Source organism: Portunus trituberculatus, chromosome 45, assembly GCF_017591435.1.
Source record: "Portunus trituberculatus isolate SZX2019 chromosome 45, ASM1759143v1, whole genome shotgun sequence".
Taxonomy (NCBI): domain Eukaryota; kingdom Metazoa; phylum Arthropoda; class Malacostraca; order Decapoda; family Portunidae; genus Portunus; species Portunus trituberculatus.
The window spans coordinates 1,040,001-1,060,268 of NC_059299.1; the positions used below are offsets into that span (position 1 = coordinate 1,040,001).

Sequence of the window (20,268 nt, forward strand, 5' to 3'; positions counted from 1 at the left end):
ATAGGAGATACCCCAAAAAAGTACCCCCTTTAGCCCATAAACTCCCGTGAAAAGCCCACATGGTATATAAAAAAAAAAATAGTGAAAAATAGACGAAAACTTTATAGAAACACTGCTCACAAGATAAACAGAGAAGAATTAAGTACAGAAAAACTAGCAAAACATAAACAACAGTGAAAACAGGCCAAAAACCTTAGAGAAACACACTGCTCGGAAGATACACACATATAACACACACACAACACACCAGCTACAGAGAACGAGCAAGTTACTACAACACCTCCTAAGTGCGCAGCTTGGTAGCATTACACTGGCAAGAGCTGCGCGCCACCACAAAGATACAGGCACGGCGGGTTATCGGGGGTCACCATCGGGAATGTCACAACAGCACGCCACTCTGCACGTCTGTATCCACACCACCATCACCAACACAGCCACTACAGCCACTACAGCAGCAGCAGCACATCGCAAGGTCACATTTTTACAGCCGCTCGAAAGGGAGGCAAATTGTATTAGGTGTGCGTGAAGAGAATACATGAAACAAATATAAAAAAATATATGTCATTAGTGAGCAGAAAAGGGGAGCATAAATGGTGGCAGCGGTGGGATAGCGGCTGATTGAGCTGATAAATAGAGAGAGAGAGAGAGAGAGAGAGAGAGAGAGAGAGAGAGAGAGAGAGAGAACATATACATCAATAGAAAAGTATAAATAAATGTTACCACTATAAATATGCGGTAGATAAGACGAAGCAGTTTCAACACGCAGGAAGACAGGCGAACAAACAGACAGACGGACAGATAAACCAGCCAGACAGACAAACAAAAAACACACCGAGGCCTGCACCAGATAAACACGCACAAACACACACACACACACACAGCTGCTACATTACATACAAATCAGCCAGGAACATATTAATTCAATACATCAATGAATCACTCCACCCAAATATGGCCCAGAACCTTCAATCTCTTAACAAATACATGAATGAACACCTCTTGAACCTAAGAACCCTGAGAAAATGTCAAATAAAGATTAAAAACTGCCTGGGGACAAAGAAAAAGAGAGAGGACTTGCTTGTTTTGCCTCTCTCTCTCTCTCTCTCTCTCTCTCTCTCTCTCTCTCTCTCTCTCTCTCTCTCTGCTGGTTACTAACGTTGATATGACAAGTTGCCTCACTCTTGCTTGTTCCTGCCTGGGTGTTGCAACAAGACTCCTCACCTGCCTACCTTTACCTGTCTCCTGCTGCTGCTGCCTTCTGCCCTCCACACCAACCAAGCTGCTGCCACGCTTTGAAACTGACCGCACTACGTAGTCTCTCTCTCTCTCTCTCTCTCTCTCTCTCTCTCTGGATATTGTTTTATTATTCTTAAGCGATTAATGGTTAGTTTGTTTCTGCGAGAGGAAGAAGAAAATGGGAAAACCGAGAAGGAAGAGAATAAGAACAAGAAAGGTAAGGAGGAAGAGGAAGAGAACAAGAAGGAAGAAGGACTGTAAGAGGATACGAATGAATACAATAAAAGCTTTCCCAAGGCATCACCTCTACAGCGACACACACACACACACACACACACACACACACACACACACACACACACACACACACACACACGGAATAACAACACACTCTAGCGGCGAACGAATGACGTAATACTGGTAGGTTAGTATTCGGTACACACGAGGGGGGGGGGTTGGTTATGTGTATGTAAGTACGTATGTATGTTCATGACACCCGTGTAGAGAGGGTATTAGTCGGCAGGCTGGGAATGAAGGTTGGCATGTATGTATGTATAGATGAGTGGATATGAATGTCAGAGAGAGAGAGAGAGAGAGAGAGAGAGAGAGAGAGAGAGAGAGAGAGGAAGATAGGCCTGTGGATGACCTTGGCGCGGCGTCCTAGACAGAGGGTCATCTGAGCCTGATAGGATGGCGAGTCTCGTGGCCTGTGGCTCCTGCATACTTCCAACCTGTTCCTGCCTTCTACTCTGAGAGAGAGAGAGAGAGAGAGAGAGAGAGAGAGAGAGAGAGAGAGAGAGAGAGAGAGAGAGAGAGAGAGAGAGAGAGAGAGAGAGAGACTACATTCCTCCAGTCAGTGGTAACAAAGGTGTTCATACGTATCCTTCTCTCTCCCTCTCTCCTTCTCCTATCTCTTCCTCCCTTCTTCTCCTCTTCCTCCTCCCTCTCCCCCTGCTATTCATTCACATCTTCCCGTCCACCACTTCCTGAAGGGCGGGGGGGCGGAAAGGTGCGGGCCGCGGGGAGGTCGTGCACGCTAAAGGAAGGGAGAGAGAGGCTTGAAACGAGGCTTGAGGAAGGAAGGGGGCGAAGAGAGAGTCCTTTTTCGGGGTGTCTGCTATTCTGAGTGTGTGGGTGTGGAGAGAGGCGCGGGGAGAGGGAGGAAGAGTAGTGAGTGACGTGGAGGGCAGAGGGCGGCGGGGACCAGCAGACCCAGCACGAGACGCTCACTCCGTGCCCTCCCTCCGTTCCTCCTCTCTCTCCCTTCCTCTGTGCCTCCTCCCCCTCCACTCCTCCGTCCCTCCTCTCCCTCTCCCTCGCTCATCTGCAGGACAACTTAAAATTCTTTCAAGGACGCATCCGCGGCCATGCCACTCAGGCCATCTCAGCAATAAAGGCAGTGGTGCCTGCGCGCCTGCACGGTGCACGCCTCCCACGCCCCCCAGGCCGCTAAGCAGCGTGGGGAGGTCTTCACCCCGCCCTGCCACTCACTCCACTCAGTGAGAAAAGCTCCCGCACCTCACCCCGGGGTGCTTGAGGGGCCGCGGTGGTGAGTAGTGGGGTGAGGGCGGCCACAACCCCGCCCCCCGCCACGCCCTTCGCCACACCCTCCGCCGCGGGGTCACGTCCCGCCTGCATTACATAAAGGTCTCTTTGGTGGCGGTGACCTTGGCAGTCAGGGCCACGCCTCGTCTCCTGGTGAGTTGCCTGGCGACGACAGCACCAGACCGGCGGCAGGAGTCGCCGGAAACCCCACATCACGCCCGCCCCGCCTCCCACACCCATACCAGGCAGCCCCCCTCCCGCTGGCCCCGAGCAACTCACCTGTCTGGGTCGGTGAAGACAAATTTGCGTAGCTTGAGGTCCCTGAGAACAAGCCCGGCGTCGTGACAGGCGGCGACGGTGGTGGCCACCTTAGAAAAGAGACGCTGCGCCTCTGCTTCCCGCAGCCGCCGCCGCACTCGCACGTAAGAGTGCAGGTCCCCGTGGTGGGCGTTGAACACCACCCACGCCCGCCGCCTGCACGCCGTCACCACCATCTCAATCGGGGAGCGCACACCTTCACAGCTTCCTATTAGGGCGTGATGCGCCACCAGGACGTGCGCCGCCCGCCCCTCCAATGTCTGTAAGGGAGAAGCAGAGGGTTAGTAACACCTGCATGAGTCGCCCAGCGCCCTGGGCTGCCGGTCACTGATCCTGCCTCGCCGTCCTCACTGGCCTCCATACCCCTCCATCCCTCTCTCACCCGCTGGCCGCGTCACTATTGCAGTCCCCGCTGCTCCCCACCATCCGCCCCTCCAGTCAGTGCAGGAGGCCGGGCATGGGTGTCACCATCCCCTCCTCCCCAATCACCCCTGAGCCCAGACATGTAGGGCAGCCGCGCCAGGCCAGACCGCCACGCAACACCTCGGGCAGTGTTATAATTCCGGATGCTTTTTCAGCTGCAACAGCCAGGAGCCGCCGCGGCAGCCCCGAGGCCTTGACACCGCCTCCCTGCCCATGGCGACGCCCCGTGACAGCACCTGGCGGGGAGAGGGGACGGGAGGAGAGGCGGATTACAATTGGCCCCGGGCAGGAATGTGAAGTGTGGCGGGGCAGGGAGCCGGCGGGTTTGAGGTCCCAGTGGCAGAGCCCGGGCCGGCGCGCACTCTCCACCTGCCCCGGCGTCCCTCAGGTGGCCGCCACGCACCTGCCAGCAGGCGAGGCGCGGCGCACCCCACCACCCTGGCAGGACGTACCCTCATTGTACAGTAGTTCATCGCGGCGCCTTGCTGCACCTCGCTGCCAGATAACTAGAGGCGCTGCCGTCCTCCTTATCGTTATCGTGTGGTGGTGAAACATCCTGCGATACCTCAGTGGTATCCCCGGCAACAGCAACAGCAACAGCAAGACACACACACACACACACACACACACACACGCGGGGCAGGAGCATGGCAGCACCCAAGACATAGCGTTCGGCTTTACGCGCCCCGTGCTGAGCTCCCACGTAAACAAAGCCTCCCCTTTAGCGCTCACAACGTAGCGCGTCACAACAAAATATCAAAGTTCAGCTGAGGCGGCGATAAGAACACATGCACAGCTGGCGCCAGTGTGCTGCGGCCCCCTTCCCCCCTTGACGCCGAGGCCACCCGGAGACGTGCGGCTTGGCGGGTTGTCCTGGCTTTGGCTTGAGGGCGTGACGCACCTGCCCTGCTCGCCGCCTTTTTTAGTGCCTCGTCATTATCCCTCCGGCGGAGAGAACGAGCCAGAAACGAAGCCAAAAATACGTCCCTGTCCCGGGATGTGGTGACGCAAGCCAAGCCACGGATGTTACCCGCTGACTTGTTTGTCACTTCCCCCAGCTGTGGCTTAACCCAGCACGACGCGGCGGGCTTCCTCACCTGTCCTTACCTGCCCCAACACAGATCAAGAGCAAAACTTATATTACTTATGACCCCAATGCAGCGCCAGATATTCAGGGGAAGCAAGGGTAGGGACGAGGTGGGGATGGGGAGGCCAGGAATGGAGCAAACAGTTCGCCAATTATCAAGCTGCAAGATTATTCTATAAATAGAGCGTTGCGTAGAGCCAAGGGTGTCTGGCAGGAAGCTCGCGGCGGCGGCGGCGGCGGCAGCTTACCTTGACCAAGAGGCTCTGGCCGGTGTGGATGTTGGTGGCGTGGCAGGCGGAGTGGTCGAAGGGGCGGGTCAGCAGGTACTTGTTTCCAACCAGCGTGGGCACGGCTGGGAAGGCAGGGGCGGATCCGGGCGCCACCGTGGGGGAGAGCGCCCCCCCACAGGCCGACGCCCCCGCCCCGCCCCGCACCACCACCGAGGGCGCGGGCGGCCCCACAGCCTCATCCTTGTGGCCCTCGGTGGTGGCCGCGGCGGCGACTGGCGCGGCGGCAGCGGTGTGGGCAGTGTTTGTTTCTGCTGCCGGGCACAGGTCAGGCAGCGCCTTGTGCCTGGCGAGGAGCACCAGCCTGGGTCCCTGACGCACATATTCCTGGACTTCACTCATCACTGATCACTGGCACTACACGCACACACGCAACACTATTACAACAATCACTATACACGCCTCCCTCACTGTAAGCCTCGCGCGCTGCACCTGCAAGGCAACACCACACATTACTACACCACTCCGCCACACACCATCACTCTATATCACACAACAGGAATAGCATGTACAAAAAAAAAAAAAAAAAAAAACGCTACGAAATCACTACCCCTTTCCTGTTCCACCCCTCCTCCCCTCCCCCAATCCCAATCCCCGTCCCCTCCCAGCCTCGCGGTTTGCCAATAACAGCGTCACATCCGCCGAGCGATGTGACACAAGCCGCCGTGGCACGCGGCGCCTCACCCTCTGAAAATAGAGCACCCACGCGGCCCTAACATCAGGCGCGCACACACACACACACACACACACACACACACACACACACACACCTGAACCACGTACGTCAACATCAGTACTAAAAATAAACACCGATAATGATGATGATGATGGTTGTGGTGGTGGTGGTGGTGGTGATAATGACAATGATAAAGACAAAGAAGACAACAATTCAGACCACGTCACCAGCTCTTCCCCATCACAGCACCAAGAGCATCACCACTTCAACAGCGTCCCCATCACCACCACCATTATCCCCGCTAACAGCTGGCAAGGCTAGCAGGACCAGGAGGAGGAGAGGGGGAGGAGGAGGAAGAGAAGGAAGAGGGGGAGGAGGAGGAGCGTGGGTCGTTGCTGGTCTCTCATCTCACGCCCTTAACCCCGCTTACACAGACCTGAAAGTCGAAGGATAGCAAAACGAATTCCAGCCCTTCACACACACACACACACACACACACACACACACACACACACACTCATTCATTCATTCATTAAGCAACGCGAGTCAACTGGAGGCGGCGGCGGCGGCAGCAACAGCAGCAGTAGCACACAGCCCAGGTCCCTCCCATATATAGCAGGGGAGGGCGTGATGGCAAGCTACATACGGCATGGTTAGGCCTCCACCAGGCATCCTAATCCTGTGTCCTGAGCGGAGAGGGTCACACACACACACACACACACACACACACACACACACACACGTATCTGGCAACACACATTCTTTAGATGGCAACACTTACTGGCCACACACACACACACACACACATTTCGTTGCCAAGGTACCGAGGCAAGAACATCAGAATTATTATACACGAGTAACTTATCAACTCATTCATCACTACTTCACTTGCATGTTCCCCGCAACACAACCAGGTACTCCACAGTCAGAGGATGTGTTAGGGACAATACACTACACCAGTCCACACCAGTAACACCAATATGAGACACCGCCAGCATCATAACGTCCCCACAACACAGCACAGAAGGAAAACATTGATTCCATGGCGTATTGAGTGGCTGTCCTCAAGTATCGGGCACACACACATAAGTATCTATCACTGGGAACAAACCCACTTCCCTCTCGTAGCAGTTCAATAGGATTTTAGCATTTCAAACACACACAAACCAAGAGTATGAATAGGGAATGGTAGGAAATCCTCTGTTTGCATTGTTTTTATGTAGGTGCGAGGAATATCACTGGGATTGTCTTTTCTACACACTTTTCACTGTTACTTTTATCAGTTGCAGTTGTAATAGTAGCAAGTGAAACACTGGTCACTCAGATACACCTCTCCTCTCACGTATTTTTCACAGGAGGGTGGGAATAATAGGGATATAAGGCCTCTAACCGTCTCTCACTTACTCTTGTGACTCTAGCTAAGATCGGGGAAATAAGAGCGATTTTTATTATTTCTCAAACTTTGAAATGGTTTCCTCGAGGCTGTTCTGTGTGGAAGGAGTCACCGTGAAAGATAGACTCAGAAACAGCCACAGGAGACTAGCGCTCTCTCGAGACAAGTGAACACGTCCTCGCAGCCATCGCTCAAAGACTGGAGTCTTGCCGCTGTTGTGCCGCCATTATATGCACCGCCTCCCGCTCCGAGAGATCGCTTGGGTTCATTCGGGCATCCACCACCTTGTTTTCCCCGTTTCCATCTCTCTCATTAATTTATTATAGGAAATCATTCGATTATATTTTTTTAGGTGCACTTATGTTGTGAGTTGCTTAGTTCAAGAGATATTTCTCGAAAACGCACTAGTTTGTCATGCGCCATGGCTACGAGGAAAAGTTATCGTACGTACGTCCAGGCAGGGAACACTGACTTACTTTCATATTTTTGTATCCTGTTGATGCTTACTTAGAGCATCAGGCATTATTGTTATGGTGATACGAATCTTGAGTCATATATATACATAAGGAGGTGTATATATGTAAGGTGTTACGTGATGATACGTGCAGGAACGTAAGAGTGGTATTGTAGTATAGTTTACCTTCATTCAACCGGTAACTTGCTTAAAGTCCATACCTAATTTCCTCAATCGGAGAGTAAACATGCAATAGTTCGTGCTTACCCAAGAATCAAGTAGACAAACACGATTAATAAGGCAACAGTGATGCTGACTCAACATTCTTCTCTTCCTAAGGGGATAGATGTTTTATTCAATATATAACTAACGAACCGTTGACCTTTCATCATCTCACATATCTTTCATTCATAAAGTTACTCATCCCCTCACAATAACATGCAATAACACGATCAAATATTCCCTACAAATATTTCATTCCGTCATGTTTCCATTTCCTCTTGTCATGCAGAAAATCAGCGAGTGATGCTTTGATGCTATACAGTTCATTACAGCAGCCGTCAGTTCGAGTCTCACCTTTGCCAATACATCAAGCAATGGTCTTTAAAGCAATACTGCTTGAGTTACATTTCCCGCTCCCTAGCTCCTCTCGGGTGCAGGTAAAATATCGACCGTTTTGAATTATCATCGTACACCTGCCATCACCATTTTTTCCCCCGCCTAAACACATTGATTTAAACTGCCACACGATTCCCACTTGCCTTTTTACGTGTCTGAAATTACTCAAACGCCCTTAACAGAGGCGGATCATTACCACAACCTCACTGCGCACAGATCCTACCGCTGGGAACTATATTTATCAATTACGCAGACGGAAACACATGGCAGCGCACAGATACTAGAGTCGCCTCACCTCCCGCTTCCAAAGATTGCGTTGCTTCGTGGACGATGACGCAACACCTCCATTTCATTGGCACGTGATTACACACTCAGCCGCTCTGGGAAATTTCAACAACTACTGCAACAAGCGAAGGGGATCATAAGAAACGACTTCTGAATGCTGGGACACAAATAGAACTGATAAGGAAATTCAGAGCGTGATATATGGCAGGAAGTCATTTCGTGGGTGTAATGTTGACATGCTTAGGATGCCATTTCTGATTTCTTAGTTGGTATATCTCGTGAGTGTAAGGCTTGTGTGTAACGCTTCGAGGTTGTAACATTGGGGTGTGATCAGAGAGAGAGAGAGAGAGAGAGAGAGAGAGACCGGCAGAATGAGAATTATAGAACACACACACACACACACACACACACACACACACACACATGGTGACCTTCCTATCAAGCTGAAACTAGTAATAACAGTTGTACACATAAACTAGTAAGAAGATATTCCGTTGGTAAATGTTCGCTTGAGTTGCATCAGAAGCAGGAGGAGGAGGAGGAGGAGAAAGAACACTCAAATAAAGGACAATAAAGAAAAATGCTCTCCTCTCCTCTTTTTCCCTCCCTCCCTTCCTGTTGCCATTTCTCCTCCTCTTTCTGCTTCTCCTGCTTCTCCTCCTCCTCCTCTAACATGTCACATCCGGATCAAATTTTCCACCACAAATAAGAACAAATTAATTGAATTACATAAAGAAACACAGAGAACAAGCAGAATAAGACGAAAAATGAGGATAAGTATAAAGACGTAGAAGAGGAGGAGGAGAAGGAGGAGGAGGAGGAGGAGGTGATAGAGGTATACTGGTAACACACACACACACACACACACACACACATGCATATTAAGATATGGATGTGAAAACGCGGAAAATAAATACAACAGAGAGAGAGAGAGAGAGAGAGAGAGAGAGAGAGAGAGAGGGAATGTAGACCCAGAGCATACCGGTTACAGTTTTTTTCCTGGAATCTCCCTCCAAGTTCTGAGGCAAGCGAGGAAAGGAGGAGGAGGAGGAGGAGGAAGAGGAGGAGGAGGAGAAGGAGGAGAAGGAGTCATGCAAATGTGGTTGATGGATGGGTTGGGGGAGAGGTGGGAAGGAAGGGTAGCATATACTGTTCACGATTACTGTTCCTCCAAGTGGCGTAAGTCAGGGGATCTTGCTTACTGGAAAGGACAACAACGAAAAACAACAGCAATAACAACAACACAAGAACAAGAACAAGGTGAAAGAGCAAAACCGGTCACTTAGAAACCCCCTTAGGAGAATATCATCGGGCGTGGAGTGTAGTGTACGTCTATTAATAGCGAGGCTGTAAGTTAGCTGGCATGCGAGACACAGGGCGCTGGCTGGCTGGCTGGCTGGCTTACACTGTTCCCTTCTCCCTCCTGCCCTGCCTTGTCTAACTGCCTGGCTGACTAGATGAATTGATGGATGAGTAGCTTACTGGAAAAATGACTGGTTAACTTATTGGCTAGTTGACTGGATGGCTGACTGACTGACTGACTGGCTGGCTGACTAACTGGCTGGCTGACTGGTTGACTGACTAGCTGGCTGACTGACTGACTGACCTGGCTGGCTGGCTGGCTGACTGACTGAATGACTGACTGGCTGGTTGGCTGGCTGGCTGGCTGGCTGACTGACTGACTGACTGGCAGGATGACTGACTGACTGGCAGGATGACTGACTGACTAGCTGGCTGGCTGGCTGATTCATTTATATTTGGTCTTCGTGTATATCTTAAGCAAGGAAAGTCTGAATTTATCCTTGTTTCCTTTCCTTCGTTTGATGCTCTCTCTCTCTCTCTCTCTCTCTCTCTCTCTCTCTCTCTGGGAATAATGATAGTTTCCGCATTTATTTATCTGCTTTTGTAAACAAGGAAGACATATTTTCCCACCATTTCCTTTATTTCTCTTATTTCTTGTTCTATTTCCATAATTTATTTTTAACAAAAAATGTTAAAAATTTGACTCTTCCCCTTTTATATCTCTCTCTCTCTCTCTCTCTCTCTCTCTCTCTCTCTCTCTCTCTCTCTCTCTCTCTCTCTCTCTCTCTCTCTCTCTCCTTCAAGGTTCTCGTGTCTCTAACAAACAATCTGAAAATTACCGTCCGTTTTCTTTAACCAGTTTTTATCCTCGTCCTAATTTCTATATTTCTGAGGTTTTATTGTGTCTTTGCTTACGAGGTGTCTAAATTTATCATGTGCTTTCTTTCTTTCCCTCGATTCTTGTTCCCATTGCTATATTTATGAAGTTTTTTGGGGAGTGTGTCTTTACTGTCAAGGAAACACTGAATTTATGTCCTACTTTCTTTCGCTTTGTTCTTGCTTTAGTTATCTATAAACTCACTTTTTATACCTATATTGCTAACAAGAGATCTAAATTTGTCTCTTGTTGTCCTTCCCGCGCTTTGTTTTTGTTATGTCGCGTCCATTTCTCTAACAAAGAGTCTGAATATACCCTCTGTTCTCTTTCTTTAGCTTTGTTCTTGCTGTAATTTTCTCTACGTTAAGTTCCTGCGTCTCTGGTTAACAAGGAGAGTGGCTTCATTCCCTGCTCTCTTTCCCTCGCTTGGTGTGGAAACTCGTGGCATGAGCTGGTCACTTTGTTGTGGTTAGGCGTGGCGATGCGTTTTTGTCATTCGCGTTATGATACTCTGTGATTCTCCTCCCCAAGGACTTATATTTATAGCCACCGGTGTAATTTTGCCTTATTTTCCGTGCTGGCTATCAAGTTTTTGTTCGCTGATTTAGTTTCTTTTTATTTACGCAAACGTCTGAGTGGCGCCGAGGTGTTTGTATTATGATAGACAGAAGGACAGTGAGTTTTTTGCCATCATCATTATCGCCCATTAGGTTCAGCCGTACTACGTGTTATTATGACTTCACATATTGTTTCTTCCTTCTCACCACACACAAACTAACATTTCCGCAACCCCTTCAGTACCAGGACTCGTTTTCATATTCATTCTGGTCACTACTTGGCGATTTTATACAGTTTCAGAAACATGAGTTAGTTTTAGAATAGTAAAGACTCTGACCATTAACCTTTTGACCTCCAAAGACCCTTCCTAATGCAAATAAAATCGTCCAATTATACAGAAAAATCAAGGTAGAAATGCGTCTCAGTATAGAAGGGCTCAAATGAGTGTGGTTTCTATTCCATTCCGAGGTTTTGCGTGTTGGTTAATGCACGTAACTTCTCTTCGTGCACGGATGAATGGTTTGGAACGGTCCGGAGAGGGATTGGAGGATGAGGGAGGGAGAGATGGGGAAGGGGGAGAGAACGAGAGGGTGTCTTTCATTCTTTTAATGGAGTGTTATGTTGTGCAATGCTCTCCCTTTTCTTTCTCATCCTTTCTTAACATATCTTACTCACTTTCTCTTCCTTTCCTCTTTATATCTCTTTGTTCATCCCTTTTCTCACCCATCCTTTCTCCTTTTCCCTCTTTTCCCAATGCCTCCCACCGTTTTCCTTTCTTTGACCCTTTCATTCTTCCCCATCCTCTCCTCATTTCCTCGTCTTTCCCTTCCATCTCCTCCTACCTTTTCCTTCCTTCCTTCACATTCCCATTTTTTCTTTCCTCCCTCAATCTCCCTTTCCCAACTTCCCTCGTCTCTCTCTCTCTCTCTCTCTCTCTCTCTCTCTCTCTCTCTCTCTCTCTCTCTCTCTCTCTCTCTCTCTCTCTCTCTCCTTATTAAGCCACTATGCTCCTCTCCTTTCTTCTCTCTTCTCTCACTTGTCCTCTTATCCCTCTTTCGTCTTAACCCCTCCTTCTTATTTCCTTCCTTTTTATCTACTCATTTTTCCTTATTTTATTCATCTTTTCTCAGTCTCTCCTCTCATCATCTCCTCCCTTTCATTCCTACCTCTATATATCCTCTCCTCTCCCTCCTTGCCTCCCTCCCTCTCTCCCTTCAGTCGTTTGCTACTCCCTTTCATCTGTATGACTCTATTGCATTCTGGGAGGGAGTTACGTCACAGGACTTTCTCCCTGCGGTATAGGAAAGCCCTTGCCTTCCCCTCCCTTCCTGCCAGCCTCACTACCCGCCTGCCTTTCCCTTCAGCAACCTACGGAAAAACTCCTGCAGGCCCTTCGCTGAGTCTCCGGGAATTTCCCAAACTCACTCGACCTCCAGTCCTACCAACCCAACAAGAATCCTTAGCAAATAATAGGAATGTTGAGAAGATTACGTACTTAGGTTGGTTTTGTGATTCTATTGGTGTTTGTATCGAGTTTTTCAGTGATTTGCTTCGAGTTTGTGAACGTGTGTCTGTGCGTGTGTCTGTGTGAGTGCATGTGTGGCGTGTGGTGGGAGGAGAGGTGGTGGTGGCAACTGTGAGAAGACATTGACCACCCAGCCAGTGACCGTGAACACTCGCTCCCACGGCCGCCACCACCATCACCACCTTCACCACCACCACCACCACCACCATTGCCATACCTCCTTCACCACGACACGGAAAGTTAAGCCAGAAGATAAAGCCAGAACATTTTCTACTACTACTACTATTACTACTACTACTACTACTACTACAACAACAACAACAACAACAACAACAACAACAACAACAACAACAACTACTACTACTACTACTACTACTACTACTACTACTAATAATAATAATAATAATAATAATAATAATAATAATAATAATAATAATAATACCAAATCCTAAGAACGTCATAAGAAAAAAAAGAAAATGTTTAAATTAGCTAAAAAATAAGCGAATGAAGACTTGTAGAAAGAGGAGAGGGAAGAGAGGAAGGAGAGGGAGGGAGAGGAGAATGATGTAGGTGAGAGAAAGAAGAGATGAGACAGTGTGGAATAAAGAAGAGGTGGCGGGTACATACTGGACGTGGTACTGGAATTGGGGAAGTGGGGAGGGGAGAGGGGAGAAGAGGAAGTTGGGCAGAGGGGAGAGTAGGGAGAGAGGAGAACGGAGAAGGGGGGGGAGAAGGTTATAGTAGCAGGAAGTAGGAATGTTGGCAGGAAAGCATTGCATTAACAGAGAGAGAGAGAGAGAGAGAGAGAGAGAGAGAGAGAGAGAGAGAGAGAGAGAGAGAGAGAGAGAGAGAGAGAGAGAGAGAGAGAGAGACAGAGACAGAGACAGTCAGACAGACAGACAGACAGACAGAAAGACAGAGAGATAGAGACACACAGACAGACTAACACATAAATAAAAAAGACTACATGAAATACTAAAGAATACCCAACATAGCGTTACAGACTACAAATAACATATAGTCACACCTTGTCACATCGCTCCCCCTGCATCACCTGGCCAGTAATCACGAGGCAGGTAAACTCCCCTCACCTGGGAACACCTGGGTAACTTCAACATCCGGGTTAGCCCATTGCCACCCTTCCCCCAGGTGTGTTTGACTCTTTTACCTATAACCCGCTGGGGAGGAGGATATAAACAGATGCGGTGACTGGTTCTGCACCATGTACCGCCCTTGTTCTCTCTCTCTCTCTCTCTCTCTCTCTCTCTCTCTCTCTCTCTTCCTGTGGTTTGTTTTCTCTTTATCTTTCTCTTACCTATTTCCCTTTTTCCACTCTTCCCTTTCTCCCTTTCGCCCTCCCCTCTTCTCATTCCCGGATCCACATTCCTCACTAAACCTTCTTCCTCTCACTTGATCTGTTACTTCATTTCCCCCTCTTCTTCCCTTCTGCATTCCCCTCTTTTTCCTCTTCCCCTCCGTCCAAGGGCTTACATCCTGGTCTTCGCATTTTCCCCTCCTTCCCTTTACAGGTATTATTATTGTTAACCTTTCGTTTGTGTTCTCTTGTGCTTCCCTTCAGTCCCGTCTGCTCTTCCCCGACTGCGGTGGATTCTAGCACGGTGTGGATGATTCATGGCCTGAACGCGAGCCACTGCACCGTGAAGCAGGTGAGTGGCTGGGGAATTATACCTGGCCGTCACCCTCCACCCTCGGCCAGGTATGCACAGGTATTCCTCTCCGCTCAGGTAAAGTAGCGGTGTTCGTTTGCTGGAGTCGCTAAGTTTTGTTCCGATTTAGTTTCTTGTAGGAAAGTTATCGTGTTGTCTTTCTTCCTGGAGTCTGGTCGCATTCCCCTAACCACAAGCACCTTCCTCTCTCACTATGACAATTTTCTAAGGCCACAGAGACGACTACCCGGGTTTTCATGACCGTTTCTCCTTTCAATTAAGTAGAAATCTTACCAGTCCACTACCAGAATCATAAAAATATCTCTTAAAAACATGAATAACTTCAACTAGGGCCTTTAGAAAGCTAAGCGTTTCAGAATACAGCAGTCTGTTGTAACGAACGACGTTACGTTTTGGTGCTTCCGTGTCTCCGAGGCAGATCGCACACACACACGGCTACATGTTATGGTATGCACATCGAACGTCTCTGCGAAACCCGTATCTCTTCTTTGTTGTCTCAGACTCTCAGTCTGATCGCACACTGGGGTCCTTCAAAGCTCACCTCGACTCATTGTCCCGATGTTAATATTATAAAAAAAATACACGCATTACATTTGTATTTATTCACCACAGCGTGTGAAAATAATACTAATACCACTTACCACACAAATTAATGAGCACTGCACTTGCTAGACCAAACATAGGCTACAACTCAGGAATCCGAGATGTCTCTAACCTTACTAATACCGTTTTCTATTATTTCTGGACTGGCTGCTTTTCTCTCTCTCTCTCTCTCTCTCTCTCTCTCTCTCTCTCTCTCTCTCTCTCTCTGTGTGTGTGTGTGTGTGTGTGTGTGTGTTACGAGCAGCTGTATTCTCAATGGTGGTGGTGGACGTGACGCAGATGAGGAAATGAATGGAAGTGATGAAGGAATGGATTCTAAGGAGAGGTGATGATAGGGAGAAGGGAGAAGAAAAGATGATGAAGAAGGGTGCTCTGATGATACTGGGAGGGGGAGAAAAAGGAGGAGACTGAAGAGAATGGGTGAAAGAAAGGAATAGCATGGCAAGAAATAAATTAGGAAGATAATGAAGGTCGTGGAGGAGTGTAGAGAAGGAAGGAAAAGAAAGAGATAAACAGATGACGATGATGCAAGTGAAGGAAATAGGAAGTAGAAAGACAAGAATGTGCGAAAGAAAAGAAGAATTAGAGATAAGAGGTGAGGAGAAAAGAATGAATATGAAGATGATGGAATGAGTAGAGTAAAGAAAATAAATCAAAGTCACGAAGACAATGTAGTGGAAGGCATGAAGAGAAGAAAGAAGAATGAGGACGAGTTCGAAGATGAAACAAGAAAAAAAAAATACAAAGAAAGAAAGACGGAAGGAGTGAACAAGAGACAAAGAAAGAGATAAGGAAGTGTTAGAACGAGGGAGGTGAAGGAGTAGAGGAGACGAGGAGTAGGGAGAGGAGTGGAGTGTGGGAGGCGGAAGGAGCGTGTAAAAAACGACTCTGAGAAGGAATGGAGCGTATCCTTGACTCAACCGCAGCTCTTCCTGTACAGAGATGCAGCCACCCACCACCCTCTTCTGCGTCTGTCTGCATCTATATATTTTATTTACCTACCCATCCATACCGATCATCTCCCCATCTACCTAGCCTATCCTACATATATGCAAGTTACTCTTTAACGTATAAAACACATTTTCTTTCGTATACAAGCAGCATTTTTTACTGGTATGTAGATGATATAATTATACCACCTACGAGTATGTGTATTTGTTTCATTCATCCATGGTTCATGTTTAGGTTTAAGATATATATATATATATATATATATATATATATATATATATATATATATATATATATATATATATATATATATATATTTCGCGTCTTGCTCCTGTGAAAAACTTATCGAGCACAATTTTTACATGAGAGGGGAAGGAAGTGTTATATATGTAGGCTACCCCTTCACTTAGTACGTTTTCTTTAGACGTACATGATTCAATCCCTAACTACGCTACAACTACAAGTACGCAGTAGTATTATTGCGTGAGTTTGTTTCATCCACTTATTGTTTGTTTCATCCCCTTATTGTTTATGTTTATGTTTCGAAATATTCTGGTTTTCTCTCTCCTGTGTCTTGTACAAAACTTAATACAAATAATAGAATTTTTATTCATTTAATTAGCTCTGCAGCGGCTTCCGAGTGAAGGAAATAGGCTATCGGCATTCGTGCATCATTAAGAGTACCTACAACTTCAAATGTGTCACCATTTCTTCACAGATGATTATTCGTGTGATTTAAGTAGCAGGACACAGCACTATCTATCTTTCTGTCTAATAGTTCCTCTACCTAACACTAGCACGCAACTCTTCCCCATAACACCTTTACAGCACATTCACTTTTTTTTTTTTTTTTTCTTCTACGCCCAGTGTCTATTACCTTCATCCAGGATTGATGGACTGCCGGCCTCCCTGACGGTCCCATAGTCTTGGAGTGTTCCTGCTATCGGCTGGAAGAGACATTGGATGGTACTGTTCTCAACACACACCAGAAGGGCCGATGTGACTCACCGTGTTCTGTTTGGATCGGTCTCACTGATTGTTTCGATTGACATCACTGAAAGGGTGTTATGATCGGCATCACTAACCGACTTTTTAAAAAATTAGATCGCCACAACTGAAGATTATCACTTAATATTTAAATTAAAGTGATTAAACACATTTAAATTAGAGATGAAACACAAACATTATGAGAGAGAGAGAGAGAGAGAGAGAGAGAGAGAGAGAGAGAGAGAGAGAGAGAGAGAGAGAGAGAGAGAGAGAGAGAGAGAGAGAGAGAGAGAGAGAGAGAGAGAGAGAGAGACAAACACCATGAGAGAGAGAGAGAGAGAGAGAGAGAGAGAGAGAGAGAGAGAGAGAGAGAGAGAGAGAATTATTACCTGAACAGTTAGGTTTGCTCTTGCAATCTAGCCATTCTATCAATCTATGCAGATAAAGACCTGGAACACCTGGGCATAAGGATATGGGGAGTTGTATCAGTATTGATAAATACAAAAAAAAAAAATCTTTGAGTGGGATAGATAGCAGACAAAATGTTATTTTCAGAATTTTATTGGAATTCCTTGCATCAATATTACAAAATGTCTAGCATACAAAACTATTCGCTTTTGGAAAAACATTTTACTACCTTACACAATTGCATGAGAATTGGTTTCAGGTGGATAATGTATGCCTTAATACACAAACTACACATCATCTAAGGTATAATAATATAATGTACTACGAAACAACTGCACTAAAACCTCCATAATCCATCATCCAATTCAACAGTCAGCTCCTTTGTAACCATGGCGCCTTTAATATTAGGGTTTCATACTTCGTTATAGTTAACTTCTGTAGGAGTTAATCACGTTCATCTTGTACCGCCATAAAAAGGATCAATCACGTTCATCTCGCACCCCATGTTCTTTTAAACCAAAACTTTGTGTACACCAACTGTAGCTACTTCCATGAGGCATTTTCCGAAAATTCGCTGCATGTTGATTGGGTACTGCTTCTCTCGCTTCTTTCTTTCTTCACCTAATCATGCACCCCAAGTGCACACCAATAGTAGCTACTTCCACGAGGCATTCTCCTCCACGTCTCCAAAACCTCGCTGCTTGTTGATTGGGTACTGAAGGCTTATCCACTGCTACTCTCGCCCTTTTTCTTCACCTAATCCACGCACCCCAAGTCTCCAAGGATAATACTAACCAAGTTGGGGGAGGAGGGTAATAAGATTAGTAAAATAGCACTACCCTGACGTAAGTTTCTAAAAAAAAAAAAAAATAAATAAATAAATAAATAAATAAACCAATATAGAACTTACCCTTTAGAGAATATAAAATAATGCAAGCCTTACCTGCCAAATGCTGGAGATCCTTCCAGTCAGAGCGGTCACAGCGTTGTCCACGGTTGTGATGACTGAGCAGTTCCTCAGGTACACTACTAGAATGCTGCTTCAATAGTGTATTAGTTCACAAGTTTCAAGAAATGTTCAGTCAGTTACATTTTCCTTACTTCAAAGCTTTATGTACTTATCACACCAGTAATATAGTTCTTAGACTGGAGTAATTGCGATATCTCCATCATTGATATACATTTTTCAGTTATTCATATGTTATATCCCAGATAGCGATATATTATCATTTCAGGTGTTTCAAGTTTCAGAGTTTGTCAGACTTTCCATTTGTTGCATACTTATCATATTACTCTCAAAGATCTTCGCACTTAAAGCTTTAGTTTCATAACACAGGTTTGTAATGAATATCTAGAAATACCACGATAAATCATAAGATCTATAGTCATTCGCATGCACATGGGTATTGCATTATTTGAGTTCATAATTCCAAGGTTTCTGATCGAATTTCGTCTCAACCCTGTATAGACCAACAGTGATGGTATCTGCTCCCGCTGGTAACTTCTTTATCTCCGTGTCTCACTGGCATCGCGTCAATGTCCAAAGACCATATGTATGCAGCCATAAATCTTTGTTCTGGAAGAGCAAGGAGTGTGGAGAAAGAGAGAGATAGAGAAAAAATGTCCTCCAGTGCCACTTTTTCCTTTTCTTCTTTGAATATACCCGGTCTTCATTCATCTTATTTCATCCTCACTTCCATGGGAATAAGATCAATATCCAATTTATTCAACCTCCCATCCCATTTCAAATTTCCAACAACAGTGCTTGCTTTTCTGAATCTTTAAACTCTCCCATCACTTGCAATGGAGGGGCCACAACTTTGTTATTACATCTTTTCAGCATATCCAGATACATTCTACTGTCCCAACTACGCTGACTACAGTACATCTCAGACAATAAATACAATCTTTCTCACCCCGATGATGCTGAAGCCTTCTCAATGACTGTGACGTGGACTCTTTCCTCAAGCTGCAGCCCTTGGTCCTCTGAGCAATGACGACGACAAGGCCCAACCATCTTCTTCCTTCTTCAGACCACAATGATGATCATGCCCATCCATCCTCTTCTCTCTTCAAGCTAAAATGATGACCACGCCCATCCTCTTCTCTCCATGTCACGATGAACAACCATACCCATCTTCTTTCAAGCTGAGATGATGACCACGCCCATCCTCTTCCTTCTTGATACCACGATGACGACCATGCCCATCCATCTTCTTTCTTCTTCAGACCACGATGACGACCACGCCCATCCTCCCCTCTCTTCAAGTTCAGATGACGACCATGCCCATCCTCTTCTCTCTTCAAGCTGCAAAGAAAACCACGCCCATCCCTTCTTTCTTCGAGCTGCGGTGACGACCACGCCCATCCTCTTCTTTCTTCAAGCTGCGATGACGACCACGCCCATCCTCTTCTTTCTTCAAGCTGAGACGACGACCACGCCCATCCTCTTCTTTCTTCAAGCTGAGACGACGACCACGCCCATCCTCTTCTTTCTTCAAGCTGAGATGACGACCACGCCCATCCTCTTCTTTCTTCAAGCTGAGATGACGACCACGCCCATCCTCTTCTTTCTTTAAGCCGAGATGATGACCACGCCCATCCTCTTCTTTCTTCAAGCGGAGATGACGACCATATCCATCCTCTTCTCTCTTCAGGCTCCGATGACGACGACACCCACCCCTTCCTTCTTGAAACCACGATGACGACCATGCCCATCCTCCTCTTTCTTCACGACGATGACCACACCCATTTTCTTCCTTCTTGGACCATGTTGACAACCAGGCTGATCTTCCCCTGCAATCGTGAAGATAACCACGCACATACTTTCCCCATCTCTGCACGCCGATGAACTCCGACGATTACGACCCTCTCCTCTCACAGCAAATACATTCCGCAACAACCAAATTTCATATATTTTTCATTTAACTGATGATGACCATGAACCAATTTTATTGTCACAGTGCGTGCCACCCTATGCTACAACCATTCATTTTCATGTTGTAAGGAAGTGAGGCATCAAATCTTTATCAATACAACTGGCACAA

At 46.9% G+C, this 20,268-nt stretch overlaps 1 protein-coding gene across 1 annotated transcript in view; it reads right to left on the reverse strand.

Moving 5' to 3' along the window:
- LOC123519554 (tribbles homolog 2-like) overlaps positions 1-7,173 on the reverse strand; it is an 83,954-nt gene extending 76,781 nt beyond the window's left edge. Inside the window, exons 1-3 of the mRNA XM_045280968.1 lie at positions 6,977-7,173; positions 4,858-5,328; positions 3,061-3,359 (exon numbers count right to left, since the gene is read on the reverse strand). Of these exons, the coding sequence (XP_045136903.1) occupies positions 3,061-3,359; positions 4,858-5,238 (680 nt within the window). The 5' untranslated portion in view covers positions 5,239-5,328; positions 6,977-7,173. The remainder of the gene's footprint in view (positions 1-3,060; positions 3,360-4,857; positions 5,329-6,976) is intronic.
- Positions 7,174-20,268: the final 13,095 nt, after the last annotated feature.